The sequence below is a fragment of the Triticum dicoccoides genome, chromosome 5B, assembly GCF_002162155.2.
Source record: "Triticum dicoccoides isolate Atlit2015 ecotype Zavitan chromosome 5B, WEW_v2.0, whole genome shotgun sequence".
In the NCBI taxonomy this organism is placed as follows: Eukaryota; Viridiplantae; Streptophyta; class Magnoliopsida; order Poales; family Poaceae; genus Triticum; species Triticum dicoccoides.
In genome coordinates, this window is record NC_041389.1 from 41,717,509 (window position 1) to 41,732,911 (window position 15,403).

At 40.9% G+C, this 15,403-nt stretch overlaps 1 protein-coding gene across 2 annotated transcripts; it reads left to right on the top strand.

Moving 5' to 3' along the window:
- Positions 1 to 445: 445 nt before the first annotated feature.
- On the top strand, positions 446 to 1,591 carry LOC119305124. 2 transcript variants are annotated; one of them, XR_005148556.1, is made up of 3 exons: positions 446 to 573; positions 689 to 913; positions 995 to 1,041. XR_005148556.1 is itself a non-coding variant. In XM_037581732.1 (3 exons), the coding sequence occupies exons 2-3, from the start codon at positions 713 to 715 to the stop codon at positions 1,288 to 1,290; spliced, it is 501 nt and encodes a 166-aa protein (XP_037437629.1). In that variant the 5' UTR covers positions 446 to 573; positions 689 to 712; the 3' UTR covers positions 1,291 to 1,591. The 2 variants fall into 2 exon arrangements, 1 of the variants encoding a protein (XP_037437629.1); XM_037581732.1 differs by having other exon boundaries at positions 991 to 1,591.
- The last annotated feature ends 13,812 nt before the right edge of the window (positions 1,592 to 15,403 follow it).

Genomic DNA, 15,403 nt, shown 5'->3' on the forward strand with positions numbered 1-15,403 from the left:
CGCTAATCCGTATGTGGTCCTTACTCACTCGACGGAGGCCAGGGAGCGTTTGGTTACTGGATCTCTCTGGTGGGAGATGGTAGCGCGGGATATCTTCAACCGGTTTGGATGGCGGTCATGTAATCGAATAGGCGACTAGTTTACCTATTCATCTTTTGCCAGCCGGTTGTGGCTTTTGCGCCTTATTTGCTTTTGTTGCTCTTTGTGAGCCAGCTCTTTTTGAAGCAGACCGCTAGACTCTGTTGAATTTATTTATTTATATAATTGTGACCGTATGCATCTTTCTGATGCAGAGGCCGGGGAGTCCCCCTTTTCAGAAAAAAAAAAAGCAATTAAGCATCCCATTGCATTGCCAAAGATGGCATGCCCTCTCCTTCCCCGTGGTTTCCTTTGTCCACAGTCACATGCTCCTCTGTGTGCGCGCGCGCGGATCAATCGACACGTCGTGGTGGGCGCCCACGCTCCGTCGCTTTGCTTCGTCTCGGCCCTTAGACAGCTCCACACCATAGCATAGCCTCCAGGCTCCAAGTACAGGAGTAGGGAAGCATCTCCCACATCATTCGACGAGCGGCGGTGAGTCCATCCCCTCCTCCTCCGTCTCCCCCTCCTCCTCCTTCTCCCCGTTCCCGGAGATGCTTCATTTTCTTGCTAATGCTTCATCTTCTTCTTGTCCACTTGTCCTAACTAGCTAGCTGCTTGGAGCCTTGGATCCATGGAGTCCCCGCAAAAGAAGGCTGCATCCATGGACGGAAGCAAGACGCCTCATCTGCCGCCGGTGACCGTGGCCAAGAAGACGCCTCGTCCGGATGTTGTCCGAGAGGTCAACGAGTGGGTGCTCGTGACCGCCGGCATCTTCGTGTTCTCCTTCGGCTTGGCCTACGCACTCGTGCTCTTCCACGTCCCCTGCAGCCAGGTAAAGACAAGTCGGCTAGCTCTTCCACGTCACTATTCATGTTCTTTCTTCGGTGCGCCCTGCTGACGGACGCGGAGGAAGCTGTGATGAACGCCCTTGGCATCGGGATGCTGTGCTGCGTCGCGCTCCAGGCGGCCGCAGCGGTGCTGGCGCTGCGTCTCCAGTGCCGCCGTCGCTGGGTCCGCCGTGCCCTCCCCTACCTCGCGCTCGCGCTCACCAGTGGCGGCCACTGCTTCTACGCCGCGCTAGCCCGCCTCTTCCTCGTCGCCGACCCAGGAGACCTCTTCTTCAGGATCTGCTCAACCGTGGGCATCTTCGTCTACGCGGCGGGAGACATCATCAGCTTCCTGGCCCTCCTGCTCAGCCGCGAGGAGTAGGACTGGGAAGCAGGGCAAGCACCAAGCAGCGGATCATGTCTATGGATCAGCTCGTGACACATGAGTTACTGATGATGAGTGACTGATGAATATTGAGTGCGATAACGTAGAGTGTGCATTATGCTAGCTGCGACGATTGATCGAGTCCCCTGCCCTATGTGTGTGTGAATTTACTAGTGTACTACCCTGTGTGTGAATTACTGAATTGTGGTCGTCTTTGATGCAGTAGTATTTGACCTTTTCTCTGTATGACCAGACATCATTTATATGCTTATTTATCCAGCTTCGGTATATTTAATTATGATAACCATTGTTTTTCATGCAACCGCTGGCGTAATCCATTGGGGGTATAGCTGTTGATTCCCCTGAACCTCTAGGAGATTGTTGGGGTACAGCTAGCAAAGAAATTTAGCTGATAGCTATTTCAGCATACAGAATAATTGCAGTTATGCTTGTACATATATAGTTATATACTCAGTGACTCCCATGCATAATTAGCTTATCTTGGGTCTAATTGATGTTGCTGAAATTGGTAGTGCATGTTGTTTCAACTTAGGTTCCTAGCTTGTTTCCACTCATTTGCTGATGAAGCAGTTTTCCAGAGTTGTGCACATGCAACTTACAGTTCCTATAAAATTCTCCACTTATAAACGTCTCATCATGATTTTTAGCTTGTAGTCTCGCTCGCTTACATGTGTTTCTTTGAGACAACGACATAAAGTGCAGAGGAAAAATGTTCAGATTACATGCATGTATTTTAGAGATGTCTTCTTACACTGACTGTTTGTCTTGCTTGTGCTAATTTCGTTCATGCATATCATTATCCAGCTAGTGTTTAAGGTGGCTCCGTTTATTTCTAACTTTTGCTCTGAATCTTGCCGTGCATGCATGGTAATGTTCTTCAATTGGAAGTTTGAACCGCATGTGTGTTTGATGATCAGCAAAAGGCAAGGATGCCCCAAACTCGCCGCAGCGATCATTTTGTGATTTTTGTGTTAAGATGTACTCGAATAAATTTATGCATTTTACTAGGTAGTATGTTTCCTAGATCTTCTGATTAACCAGTTTTCAAGAGTTGTGCAAATGCAACTTACGATTAGTCAGGTTTTCTGTACAATTCTGCAGTGATAAACTTGGCATCTTACATGCTTACATGCTTTTTGGAGACAAGGAAAGAAAGTGCAGAGAAACATGTCGAGATTACATGGCATGTTACACCCTGCTTTGCATTTTGGTGAGCAAAGTTGCTTCTATAGCATGTTGGAACAGAGCACTCACACACAGACACACACACACACACACACACACACACACACACACACACATGTTCAAGTAGAGGAATTGGCACCGTCACACCCTGACTGCAGATACTCCTCCTAACACATGTTCAAGTAGAGGAATTGGCACCGTCACTCACTTGTCGAATTCTGCCCGGGGCGTGGGACTAGACTAGAAGCAACCAATCAACATGACAAACCAAACTAAACAAGCATAAACTGCAACTGCATGCATTAGCGGCGTGTATGTATCTCTCAGCGACTGAAACTCATTTGAGCTGATCTGATATGAGCTGCACATGTACCCGCGTGCTCTGTGCACTGCTGGTTGTTAGAGCGCACCACACCTTGCTCATTTTGCTAAGGCCAGGTCTGCATGCGGTCATGCATGCATGCATGTCACCATGTGCACAGCTCTATCTTTGCCAAGAATATGAGAGGTGATGGGGCTCCAAAGGCCTGTCTACTTTTCATGCAATTGGATGTACTACAAAAATGTCATGGGACTGAAGCCTCAGCCTCAGCCTCAGCCTCAGCAGACACAGCACACACAATGACATATATATACACCAAGGCACATGCATGCATGACAGTAAAATGCTAGCTAGCTACCTCATTTTAGCTGCACTGCAATTTTTCAACTAGTTTGATTCAACTTCACCCTTGTATTCATATCTACCCCAAGGACCAGTCAAAACAAGAAAAATGGTTCTGATGATTTATGACACTGAAGACTGAGATCGTGCCAAACTTATCCCTCGTTGAAGAAAATGCCTTGAAAACTTGGGTTATTAGAAAGCACATGATGTCTCACTACTTTATGCCTCGATGAAGGCATGTCATCAATTCTCATCACCTTTTTCTTTTCTTTTAGCATTATTTTAGTAGATTTCAAGGGGCAAGCTGAACCGTGTAGACTTTTGGAACCTACATCCTATCCCACAACAAAGATAATAAAATAAGTTGATGAATGGGCCAATGGTTGATCCACCATGTAGTAAAAAGACGCAATATATCTTGTGTTATTGTCTTGTTGAGGTTGTACCAGCTAACGAAATGCAAGTGTAAAAAAGAAATTAAAAAGCCAAACTTTTCAGTCTAAATGTAGTACTAACTAGTTGATAAAATTGTTGGATAAGCCTCGTGCTACTTGGTAAAAAAAATGAAAGGATCCATTTGGCTAGCACCATCATTTTTTTGAGAATTCATGTGAGGGATTTATTTGCTAGGATATTGATTTTTCATGTTGGATGTCAACATGTTTCATGTGCTGAGGTGTCTGCATCTTTGATTGCTCAAACTTTGTTAAAGCAACTAGCTAACCATGTAGAGTCGGGAGGTCCAACAACATCTGAATTCTTGAATTAAGTACAAAGCCAGTTCCCAATCTCTCTCTTGACAAAGTTTACAAACTTGAGTTGTTGAGTAGCACATGATGGCTCATCATTTTATGCCATGGTGGAGGCATCACCATCACGTTTTTTTCTTCTTTTGACACGTCTTTCGAGTAGATGTCACGAGTAATGTTAGGCAACTTCAACACGCTGACCCAAATGGACGCGGATTTGATCAGCTTTTTGTCTGTTTGAGTTGTGTGGAGGTGCATTGTTCGGCCGCATCCGAGCGAATATGGCTGGTGCGCCCAGCCGTCCGCCCCATTTGGTTCGCCCAGCCGTTGGTTGTCCAAAATTCACAATTAGACATTATTTGCATATATATCCACATGAAAAGAAACATTACAACCAAATAAATCACATAGTTTTAACATCATAATGAATAGTTTACAATCAAATAAAATCTCATATTTTACAACCAAATAAAATTTAACTTGTCACAAATACATTGAAAGAAAAGAGACAATACATTTATTGGTTGCCAAGATGAGTCCACATATGCTCAATCAAATCATTTTGAAGTTAAATGTGAGTTGTTCAATCACACATATCTGTATAGAATTTGGTGAACTGAGTAAATGTTGTCAGTCCATGCTCAGGCCTCAGGCTCAACAGTTTCACCCGGGAAATCAAACCCTTGGTCAAAGAGGTTGTCATATCATGCTCATCCTCTATGATCATGGTATGCATGATTACACAAGCAGTCATCACTGAACACATCTTTTGAGTGCACCATGTTCTTGTAGTGCTGAATGATAACTGATGACCCACAAGTATAGGGGATCTATCGTAGTCCTTTCGATAAGTAAGAGTGTCGAACTCAACGAGGAGCAGAAGGAAATGATAAGCGGTTTTCAGCAAGGTATTCTCTGCAAGTACTGAAATAAGTGGTAACAGATACTTTTGTGATAAGATAATTTGTAACGAGCAACAAATAACAAAAGTAAATAAAATGCAGCAAGGTGGCCCAATCCTTTTTGTAGCAAAGGGAAAGCCTGGACATACTCTTGTATAAGGAAAAGCGCTCCCGAGGACACATGGGAATATCGTCAAGCTAGTTTTCATCACGTTCATATGATTCGCGTTCGGTACTTTGATAATTTGATATGTGGGTGGACCGGTGCTTGCGTGTTGTTCTTACTTGAACAAGCATCCCACTTATGATTAACCTCTATTGCAAGCATCCGCAACTACAACAAAAATATTAAGATAAACCTAACCATAGCATGAAACATATGGATCCAAATCAGCCCCTTACGAAGCAACGCATAAACTAGTGTTTAAGCTGCTGTCACTCTAGCAACCCATCATCTACTTATTACTTCCCAATGCCTTCCTCTAGGCCCAAACAATGGTGAAGTGTTATATAGTCGACATTCACATAACACCACTAGAGACTAGACAACATACATCTCATCAAAATATCGAACGAATACCAAATTCACATGACTACTAATAGCAAGACTTCTCCCATGTCCTCAGGAACAAACGTAACTACTCACAAAGCATATTCATGTTCATAACCAGATGGGTAATAATATGCATAAAGGATCTGAACATATGATCTTCCACCAAATAAACCAACTAGCATCAACTACAAGGAGTAATCAACACTACTAGCAACCTACTAGTACCAATCCCGGACTTGGAGACAAGAATTGGTTACAAGAGATGAACTAGGGTTTTGAGAGGAGATGGTGCTGGTGAAGATGTTGATGGAGATTGCCCTCTCCCGATGAGAGGAGCGTTGGTGATGACGATGGTGATGATTTCCCCCTCCCGGAGGAAAGTTTCCCCGGCAGAACAGCTCTGCCGGAGCCCTAGATTGGTTCCGCCAAGGTTCCGCCTCGTGGCGGCGGAGTTTCGTCCCGAAAAGTTGCTTATGATTTTTTTTCTCATCGAAAGACCTCATATAGCAGAAGATGGGCATTGGAGGGCCACCAGGGGGCCCACGAGGTAGGGGGGCGCGCCCAGGGGGTAGGGCGCGCCCGCCACCCTCGTGGCCATGTGGGGCCCCCTCTGCTAAACTTCTTCCGCTGGATATTTTTTATTATTTCCCAAAATGACTTCCGTGGAGTTTCAGGACTTTTGGAGTTGTGCTGAATAGGTCTCTAATATTTGCTTCTTTTCCAGCCCAGAATTGCAGCTGCCGGCATTCTCCCTCTTTATGTAAACCTTGTAAAATAAAAGAGAATAGCCATAAGTATTATGACATAACGTGTAATAACAGCCCATAAAGCAATAAATATTGATATAAAAGCATGATGCAAAATGGACGTATCAACTCCCCCAAGCTTAGACCTTGCTTGTCCTCAAGCGGAAGCCGATAACGAAAAATATGTCCCCATGTTTAGAGGTAGAGGTGTCGATAAAAATAAAATACGGACATCAAGGCATCATGATTATTCTCATAACAGCAACATATATAGATTTTGTCATATGATTTCTTATGTTCAAGTAACTATCTATTCACAATGCAAGAGTACGAATCATAAACCTTATCAAGAACCAACAAACTATAATCCCAGTCATTGAAGCAATTACAATTTATCATAACATCAGAAAGAGTCTATGTCAGAGCTTAATAGCAAGTCCACATACTCAACTATCATTTAGTCCTTCATAATTGCTAACACTCACGCGATACTTGTGGTTACGGAGTTTTAATCGGACACAGAGAAAGATAGGGGCTTATAGTTTCGCCTCCCAACCTTTTACCTCAAGGGTAATGTCAACAATAATAACTCATTATCCTCTACATCCAATTAGATATATACATCAAGATCTTCCCAACATATTGTGCTTGTCAAAGGATAAAATGAAAAAGGAAAGGTGAATATCACCATGACTCTTGCATAAGGTAGAAGATAATAGTAACAGATAAGCCCTTCACAGAGGGAAGCAGAGGTTGCCATGCGCTTTTATGGTTTGATGCACAAAATCTTAATGCGAAAGAACTTCACTTTATATTGCCCCTTGTGATATGAACCTTTATTATGCAGTCTGTCGCTTTTATTACTTCCACATCACAAGATCGTATAAAGCTTATTTCTCCCACACCAATCAATCACACATATTTAGAGCAATTTTTATTGCTTTGCACCGATGACAACTTACTTGAAGGATCTTACTCAATCCATAGGTAGGTATAGTGGACTCTCATGGCAAAACTGGTTTAAGGGTTTTTGGAAGCACAACTAGTATCTCTACTTGGTGCTGAGAATTTGGCTAGCATGAGGGGGAAAGGCAAGCTCAACATGTTGGAGGATCCATGACAACATACTTTATCTCAGATATAAGAAAACATAACTCATTACGTTGTCTTCCTTGTCCAACATCAACTCTTTAGCATGTCATATTTTAATGAGTGCTCCCAATCATAAAAGATGTGAATAATAGTATGTTTATATGTAAAACCTCTCTTTCCTTATTACTTCCTATTAATTACAACGATGACCAAAGCTATGTTTGCCAACTCCCAACAACTTTTAATCATCATACTCTTTCTATGTGAAGTCATTACTCCCAATAAGATCAATATGAACTCTTTATTTCTTTTTATTCTTTTGCTCCTTTCTTTTATTCACTCAAGATCATGGCAAAACAATCAAGCCCTTGACTCAACACTAATCTCTATTATATAGCTCACTGACTCGATTACATAGAGAGATCATAAAGCAAAACTCAAAACTAGATCATGCCATAAACTTTATTCTACTAGATCAAGATACTACTAATAGGATCGAACTAAGAAAACGGTAAAAGATAGGAGATGTGATGGTGATACGATATCGGGGCACCTCCCCCAAGCTTGCCAGTTGCCAAGGGGAGTGCCCATACCCATGTGATTATGCCTCCTTTGTTTGTGAAGGTGGTGGAGGTGATGGATAGTCGCACATCGAGCGTAAGAGGTCCTCCAACTTGCGGATAATGCCCTTGAGTGCAACAATATGCTCCTTCAATAAATATTTTCACTTGTGAGATACTTGTTTTGAATACGAGCTAACTCAATCATCTTGAAAGCTTCGATTTCAGTTTGGGTGAGAAAGTTGTGATCAAGTTGAAGGGTGTCTTCTGCTGCCGGAGCTTGATCCTCCGTGGCCTTCTTGATCCCTTCATCCTTGTTGATCCCCATAGGTTCTTCCCTCTTCAGCTCTATCTTCATTAGCCAAGCATCTTTGTCACCATTGTCGGAGGAGGGGGATGACATGATGACTGGCCTTGACAACCCTGACAGAAAATAGCTCGAAACAAAAACCGAGGATAATTGCGTGATACGGGAGTCAAAACCTTCGGGAGAATATATAATGAATTTTTACCGACCAAAATATGTATCGTGCAAGAAAACAGAGTCCGGAAGGCACACGAGGTGCCCACGAGGTAGGGGGGCGTGCCCGGGGGGTAGGGCGCGCCCTCCACCCTTGTGGCCTTCCCGGACTGCTACTTATTTTTCTATTTTTCTAAATATTCCAAAACGGAAAAATATTGCCTTAAAAACTGTTTTGGAGTCGGTTTACTTACCGTACCACATACATATTCCTTTTCGGAGTCTGAAACGTTCTAGAAAGTGTCTCTTATGTATTCCTCCGGGGCTACGGTTTCAATAACATTGGTTTCAACATTTATGGGATTACCTGAGATATAGTGTTTGATTCTTTGACCGTTTACCACCTTCGGATGTGTGCCTTCGAAATTGCTGATTTTTATGGCACCGGAACGATAGACCTCCTCGATAATGTAGGGGCCTTCCCATTTAGAGAGAAGTTTTCCTGCAAAAAATCTTAAACGAGAGTTGTATAGCAATACATAATCACCTACATTAAACTCGCGCTTTTGTATCCTTTTGTCATGCCATCTTTTAACTTTTTCTTTAAACAACTTGGCATTTTCATAAGCTTGGGTTCTCCATTCATCAAGTGAGCTAATATCAAATAAACTCTTCTCACCGGCAAGTTTGAAATCATAGTTGAGCTCTTTAATAGCCCAATATGCTTTATGTTCTAGTTCGAGACGTAAGTGACATGCTTTTCCGTAAAGCATTTTATACGGAGACATACCCATAGGATTTTTATATGCAGTTCTATAAGCCCATAATGCATCATCAAGTTTCTTGGACCAATTCTTTCTGGACCTATTGACAGTCTGTTGCAAAATTAATTTGAGCTCTCTATTACTCAATTCTACTTGACCACTAGACTGTCGGTGATAAGGAGATGCAATTCTATGATTAACATCATATTTAGCAAGCATTTTACGGAAAGCACCATGAATAAAATGTGAACCACCATCAGTCATTAAATATCTAGGGACTCCAAACCTCGGAAAAATAACTTCCTTAAGAATTTTAATAGAAGTGTTATGATCAGCACTACTAGTTGGAATAGCTTCTACCCACTTAGTAACGTAATCAACGGCAACTAAAATATGTGTATATCCATTAGAGGCAGGAAAAGGTCCCATATAATCAAAGCCCCAAACATCAAATGGTTCAATAACGAGTGAATAATTCATAGGCATTTCTTAATGTCTACTAATATTACCAATTCTTTGACATTCATCACAAGATAAGACAAACTTACGGGAATCCTTGAAGAGAGTAGGCTAATAAAAATTGGATTGCAATACCTTATGTGCAGTTCTATCTCCAGCGTGGTGTCCTCCATAAGCTTTGGAGTGGCACTTGCATAAGATCTGTTCCTGTTCATGCTCAGGTACACAACGTCTAATAACACCATCTACTCCTTCTTTATAAAGATGTGGGTCATCCCAAAAGTAATGTCTCAAATCATAGAAAAACTTTTTCTTTTGTTGGTATGTGAAACTAGGTGGTATGAATTTAGCAACAATGTAATTAGCATAATCAGCATACCATGGAGTACTAAGAGAAGTATTTATGACATTTAATTGCTCATCAGGAAAGCTATCATCAATAGGTAGTGGGTCATCAAGGACATTTTCTAACCTAGACAAGTTGTCTGCAATTGGGTTCTCAGCTCCCTTTCTATCAACAATATGCAAATCAAATTCTTGTAGCAAGAGAACCCATCTAATAAGTCTAGGTTTAGCATCTTTCTTTTCCATAAGATATTTAATAGCAGCATGATATGTGTGAATGGTTACTTTAGAATCAATAATATAAGGTCTGAACTTATCACAAGCAAATACAACTGCTAAGAGTTCTTTTTCAGTAGTAGCATAATTTCTTTGAGCATTGTCTAGAGTCTTACTGGAATAATGGATAACATTTAATTTCTTATCAACTCTTTGCCCTAGAATAGCACCTGCAGCATAATAACTAGCATCACACATAATTTCAAAGGGTAAATTCCAATCAGGTGGCTGAACAATAGGTCCAGAGATCAATGCCTTCTTAAGTATTTCAAATGCTTCTACACAATCATCATCAAAGACAAATGGTATATATTTTTGTAATAAATTAGTCAGAGGCCGAGAAATTTTTGAGAAGTCCTTAATGAACCTCCTATAAAATTCGGCATGACCAAGGAAACTTCTTATACCTTTGATGTCCTTGGGACATGGCATCTTTTCAATAGCATCAACCTTAGCTTTGTCAACTTCAATACCTCTTTCAGAAACTTTATGCCCCAAGACAATACCTTCATTAACCATAAAGTGGCACTTTTCCCAATTCAAGACAAGATTAGTTTCTTCACATCTCTGCAAAACTCGATCAAGATTGCTCAAGCAATCATCAAAAGAAGATCCATAGACGGAAAAGTCGTCCATGAAAACCTCACAAATCTTTTCACAAAAGTTAGAGAATATAGCCATCATGCATCTTTGAAAGGTAGCAGGTGCATTACATAAACCAAAAGGCATACGTCTATAAGCAAAAGTACCAAAAGGGCATGTAAAAGTAGTCTTTGATTGATTTTTAGCTGACACGGGTATTTGAGAGAAACCAGAATAACCATCTAGAAAGCAATCATGTGTATGTTTGCATAATCTTTCTAACATTTGATCGATAAAAGGTAAGGGTTAATGATCTTTCTTAGTAGCATTATTTATTTTGCGGAAATCAATTACCATCCTATAACCTGTAATAATTCTTTGAGGTATCAATTCATCTTTATCATTAGGAACAACAGTAATACATCCCTTCTTAGGGACACAATGGACAGGACTTACCCACTGACTATCAGCAACGGGATAAATTATACCTGCCTCCAGAAGCTTTAGTATTTCTTTTCTTACTACTTCTTTCATTTTAGAATTAAGCCTTCGATGATGATCACGAACTGGTTTGGCTTCTTCTTCCAAATTTATTTTGTGTTGACATAGAGTGGGACTAATGCCCTTGAGATCATCAAGAGTATATCCAATAGAAGCACGGTGCTTCTTCAGAGTTTTCAATAATCTCTCTTCTTCATGCTCTGAAAGGTTAGCACTAATAATAACAGGATATATTTTCTTTTCATCAAGATAAGCATATTTAAGATTATCAGGCAACGGTTTAAGCTCAAACACGGGATCACCCTTGGGTGGAGGAGGATCTCCTAAGATTTCAACAGGCAAATTGTGTTTAAGAATAGGTTCCTGATTAAAGAATACTTCATCTATTTTCCCTTCTTTCATTCATAAACATATCATTTTCATGGTCTAGCAAATATTGTTCTAAAGGATCACTAGGAGGTATGGCAATAGAAGCAAGACCAATAATTTCATCCTTACTAGGCAATTCTTCTTCACGGTGTTGTTTACTAAATTTAGAGAAATTAAACTCATGGGACATATCATCCAAGCCAATAGTAACAACATTCTTTTCGCAGTCTATCTTAGCACTGACGGTATTCAAGAAGGGTCTACCAAATATAATGGGAGAAAAGCTATCTTGTGGGGAACTAAGAACAAGAAAATCACCAGGATATTTAGTTTCCCACACAAGACTTCAACATCTCTAACAATTCCCATTGCAGATATAGTATCTCTATTGGCAAGTTTAATTGTAACATCAATATCTTCTAACTCAGCAGGTGCAGTTTCATGCTTAATTTCTTTATATAAGTCATAAGGTATAACACTAGCACTAGCACCCATATCGCATAAGCCATGATAACAATGATCTCCTATTTTAACAGAAATAACAGGCACGCCTACCATAGGCCTATGTTTATCTTTAGCACAACGTTTAGCAATTCTAGGAGTTTCACCGCAGAATTGAATAACATGCCCATCAATATTATCGGACAAGAGATCTTTAACAATAGCAATATTAGGTTCAACTTTAACTTGATCAGGAGGTGTATAAGTTCTAATATTACTTTTACGAACAACAGTTGAAGCTTTAGCATGATCCTTTATCCTAACAGGGAAAGGTGTTTTCTCAACATAAGAAGTATGAACAATAGGATCATTATAAGTGACAGTCTTTTCTTCAACTTTAGTAGATGCAGCTACTTTTACTTCTACGGGAGGATGATATTTAAACAACTTCTCTTTGGGGAGATCAACATAAGTAGCAAAAGATTCACAGAAAGAAGCTACTATCTCAGAGTCAAGTCCATATTTAGTGCTAAATTTACATAAAACATCGGTATCCATAAAAGACTTAACAAAATCAAACTTAGGTGTCATACCTGACTTCTTACCTTCGTCGAGATCCCAATCTTCAGAGTTGTGTTTAATTCTATCCAATAAATTCTATTTGAATTCAATAGTCTTCATCATAAAAGAGCCAGCACAAGAAGTATCGAGCTTGGTTTGATTATTGTAAGAAAGCTGAGCATAAAAATTTTGAAGAATCATTTCTATTGAGAGCTCATGATTGGGGCATGAATATAACATTGATTTAAGCCTCCCCCACGCTTGAGCGATGCTTTCTCCTTTGTGAGGCCAAAAATTATATATATAATTGTGATCTCGATGAACAAGATGCATAGGATAATACTTTTGATGAAATTCCAACTTCATCCGTTTATAGTTCCATGACCTCGTATCATCACATAGCCTATACCATGTCGATGTGTCTCCCTTCAAAGATAAAGGGAAGACCTTCCTCTTAACAACATCATCGGGTATACCTGCAAGCTTAAATAATCCAAAAACTTCATCCACATAGAGTAAATGTTCATCAGGATGTTTTGTTCCATCTCCTGTAAAAGCATTAGCTAGTAGTTTTTCTATCATACCCGAAGGAACTTCAAAGGGAATAATTTCATTTTCAGTAGGTTCAATAGGTTGAGGAGCAACTCTTTGCTCTACTGGTCGGGGTGAAGATACCCCGAACAAGCCCCTCAGAGAATTACCTTCCATAGTAACAAGTGACAGTAAATTTCAGCACACTATATAAATTTTTCCTTACCAAATTCCACCTACCAAAGGCGCTTCACTCCCCGGCAACGACGCCAGAAGAGAGTCTTGATGACCCACAAGCATAGGGGATCTATCGTAGTCCTTTCGATAAGTAAGAGTGTCGAACCCAACGAGGAGAAGAAGGAAATGATAAGCGGTTTTCAGCAAGGTATTCTCTGCAAGTACTGAAATAAGTGGTAACAGATAGTTTTGTGATAAGATAATTTGTAACGAGCAACAAATAACAAAAGTAAATAAAATGCAGCAAGGTGGCCCAATCCTTTTTGTAGCAAAGGGAAAGCCTGGACAAACTCTTGTATAAGGAAAAGCGCTCCCGAGGACACATGGGAATATCGTCAAGATAGTTTTCATCACGTTCATATGATTCGCGTTCGATACTTTGATAATTTGATATGTGGGTGGACCGGTGCTTGGGTGCTGTTCTTACTTGAACAAGCATCCCACTTATGATTAACCTCTATTGCAAGCATCCGCAACTACAACAAAAGTATTAAGGTAAACCTAACCATAGCATGAAACATATGGATCCAAATCAGCCCCTTACGAAGCAATGCATAATCTAGGGTTTAAGCTTCTGTCACTCTAGCAACCCATCATCTACTTATTACTTCCCAATGCCTTCCTCTAGGCCCAAATAATGGTGAAGTGTTATGTAGTCGACGTTCACATAACACCACTAGAGGCTAGACAACATACATCTCATCAAAATATCGAAGGAATACCAAATTCACATGACTACTAATAGCAAGACTTCTCCCATGTCCTCAGGAACAAATGTAACTACTCACAAAGCATATTCATGTTCATAATCAGAGGGGTAATAATATGCATAAAGGATCTGAACATATGATCTTCCACCAAATAAACCAACTAGCATCAACTACAAGGAGTAATAAACACTACTAGGAACCTACTAGTACCAATCCCGGACTTGGAGACAAGAATTGGATACAAGAGATGAATTAGGGTTTTGAGAGGAGATGGTGTTGGTGAAGATGTTGATGGAGATTGCCCTCTCTCGATGAGAGGAGCGTTGGTGATGACGATGGCGATGATTTCCCCCTCCCGGAGGGAAGTTTCCCCAGCAGAACAGCTCTGCCAGAGCCCTAGATTGGTTCCGCCAAGGTTCCGCCTCATGGGGGCGGAGTTTCGTCCCGAAAAGTTGCTTATGATTTTTTTCTCATCGAAAGACCTCATATAGCAGAAGATGGGCATCGGAGGGCCACCAGGGGGCCCACGAGGTAGGGGGCGCGCCCAGGGGGTAGGGCGCGCCCCCCACCCTCGTGGCCAGGTGGGGCCCCCTTTGGTGAACTTATTCCGCTGGATATTTTTTATTATTTCCCAAAATGACTTTCGTGGAGTTTTAGGACTTTTGGAGTTGTGCAGAATAGGTCTCTAATATTTGCTCCTTTTCTAGCCCAGAATTCCAGCTGCCGGCATTCTCCCTCTTTATGTAAACCTTGTAAAATAAAAAAGAATAGCCATAAGTATTGTGACATAATGTGTAATAACAGCCCATAAAGCAATAAATATCGATATAAAAGCATGATGCAAAATGGACGTATCAATAACCCATCAAGATTGGAGTACACCAAAATCACGCTACACATACTTCCTAGCACTCGTCTGTGCTTGTGCAAACCTAACCCTCTTCTCTAGTACCGACTTGGAGATTGTGTTCACAAGAGTTGACCACTGAGAATAGATACCATCATCTAGGTAGTATCCCTTATTGTAGTGGGGCCATTGATCTCAAAGTGGACCTCTGGTTAGTTACCTTCTGCAAACTTCTGAACACCGCAGACTGCTGAAGCACGTTGATGTCGTTGTGTGAACCTACCATGCCGAAAAAGGAGTGCCAAATACAAAGATCTTCTGATGAACTTCATGTATGGTCATGCAAGCTTTAATATTACCCTATATTGCCCATGCAAAGCAAATGGACATTTCTTCCACTTCTAGTGCATAGAGTCTATGCTACCAAGCATTCATGGAAAGCCTCTGGCTAATACTCAGGTTGTATCCGTAATATTTGGTTCTCTCAAGTATGTCGGGCCAAACACTGCAACCACAGCTTTACAAAACTTGTGCAATGATGCAAGGCATGTG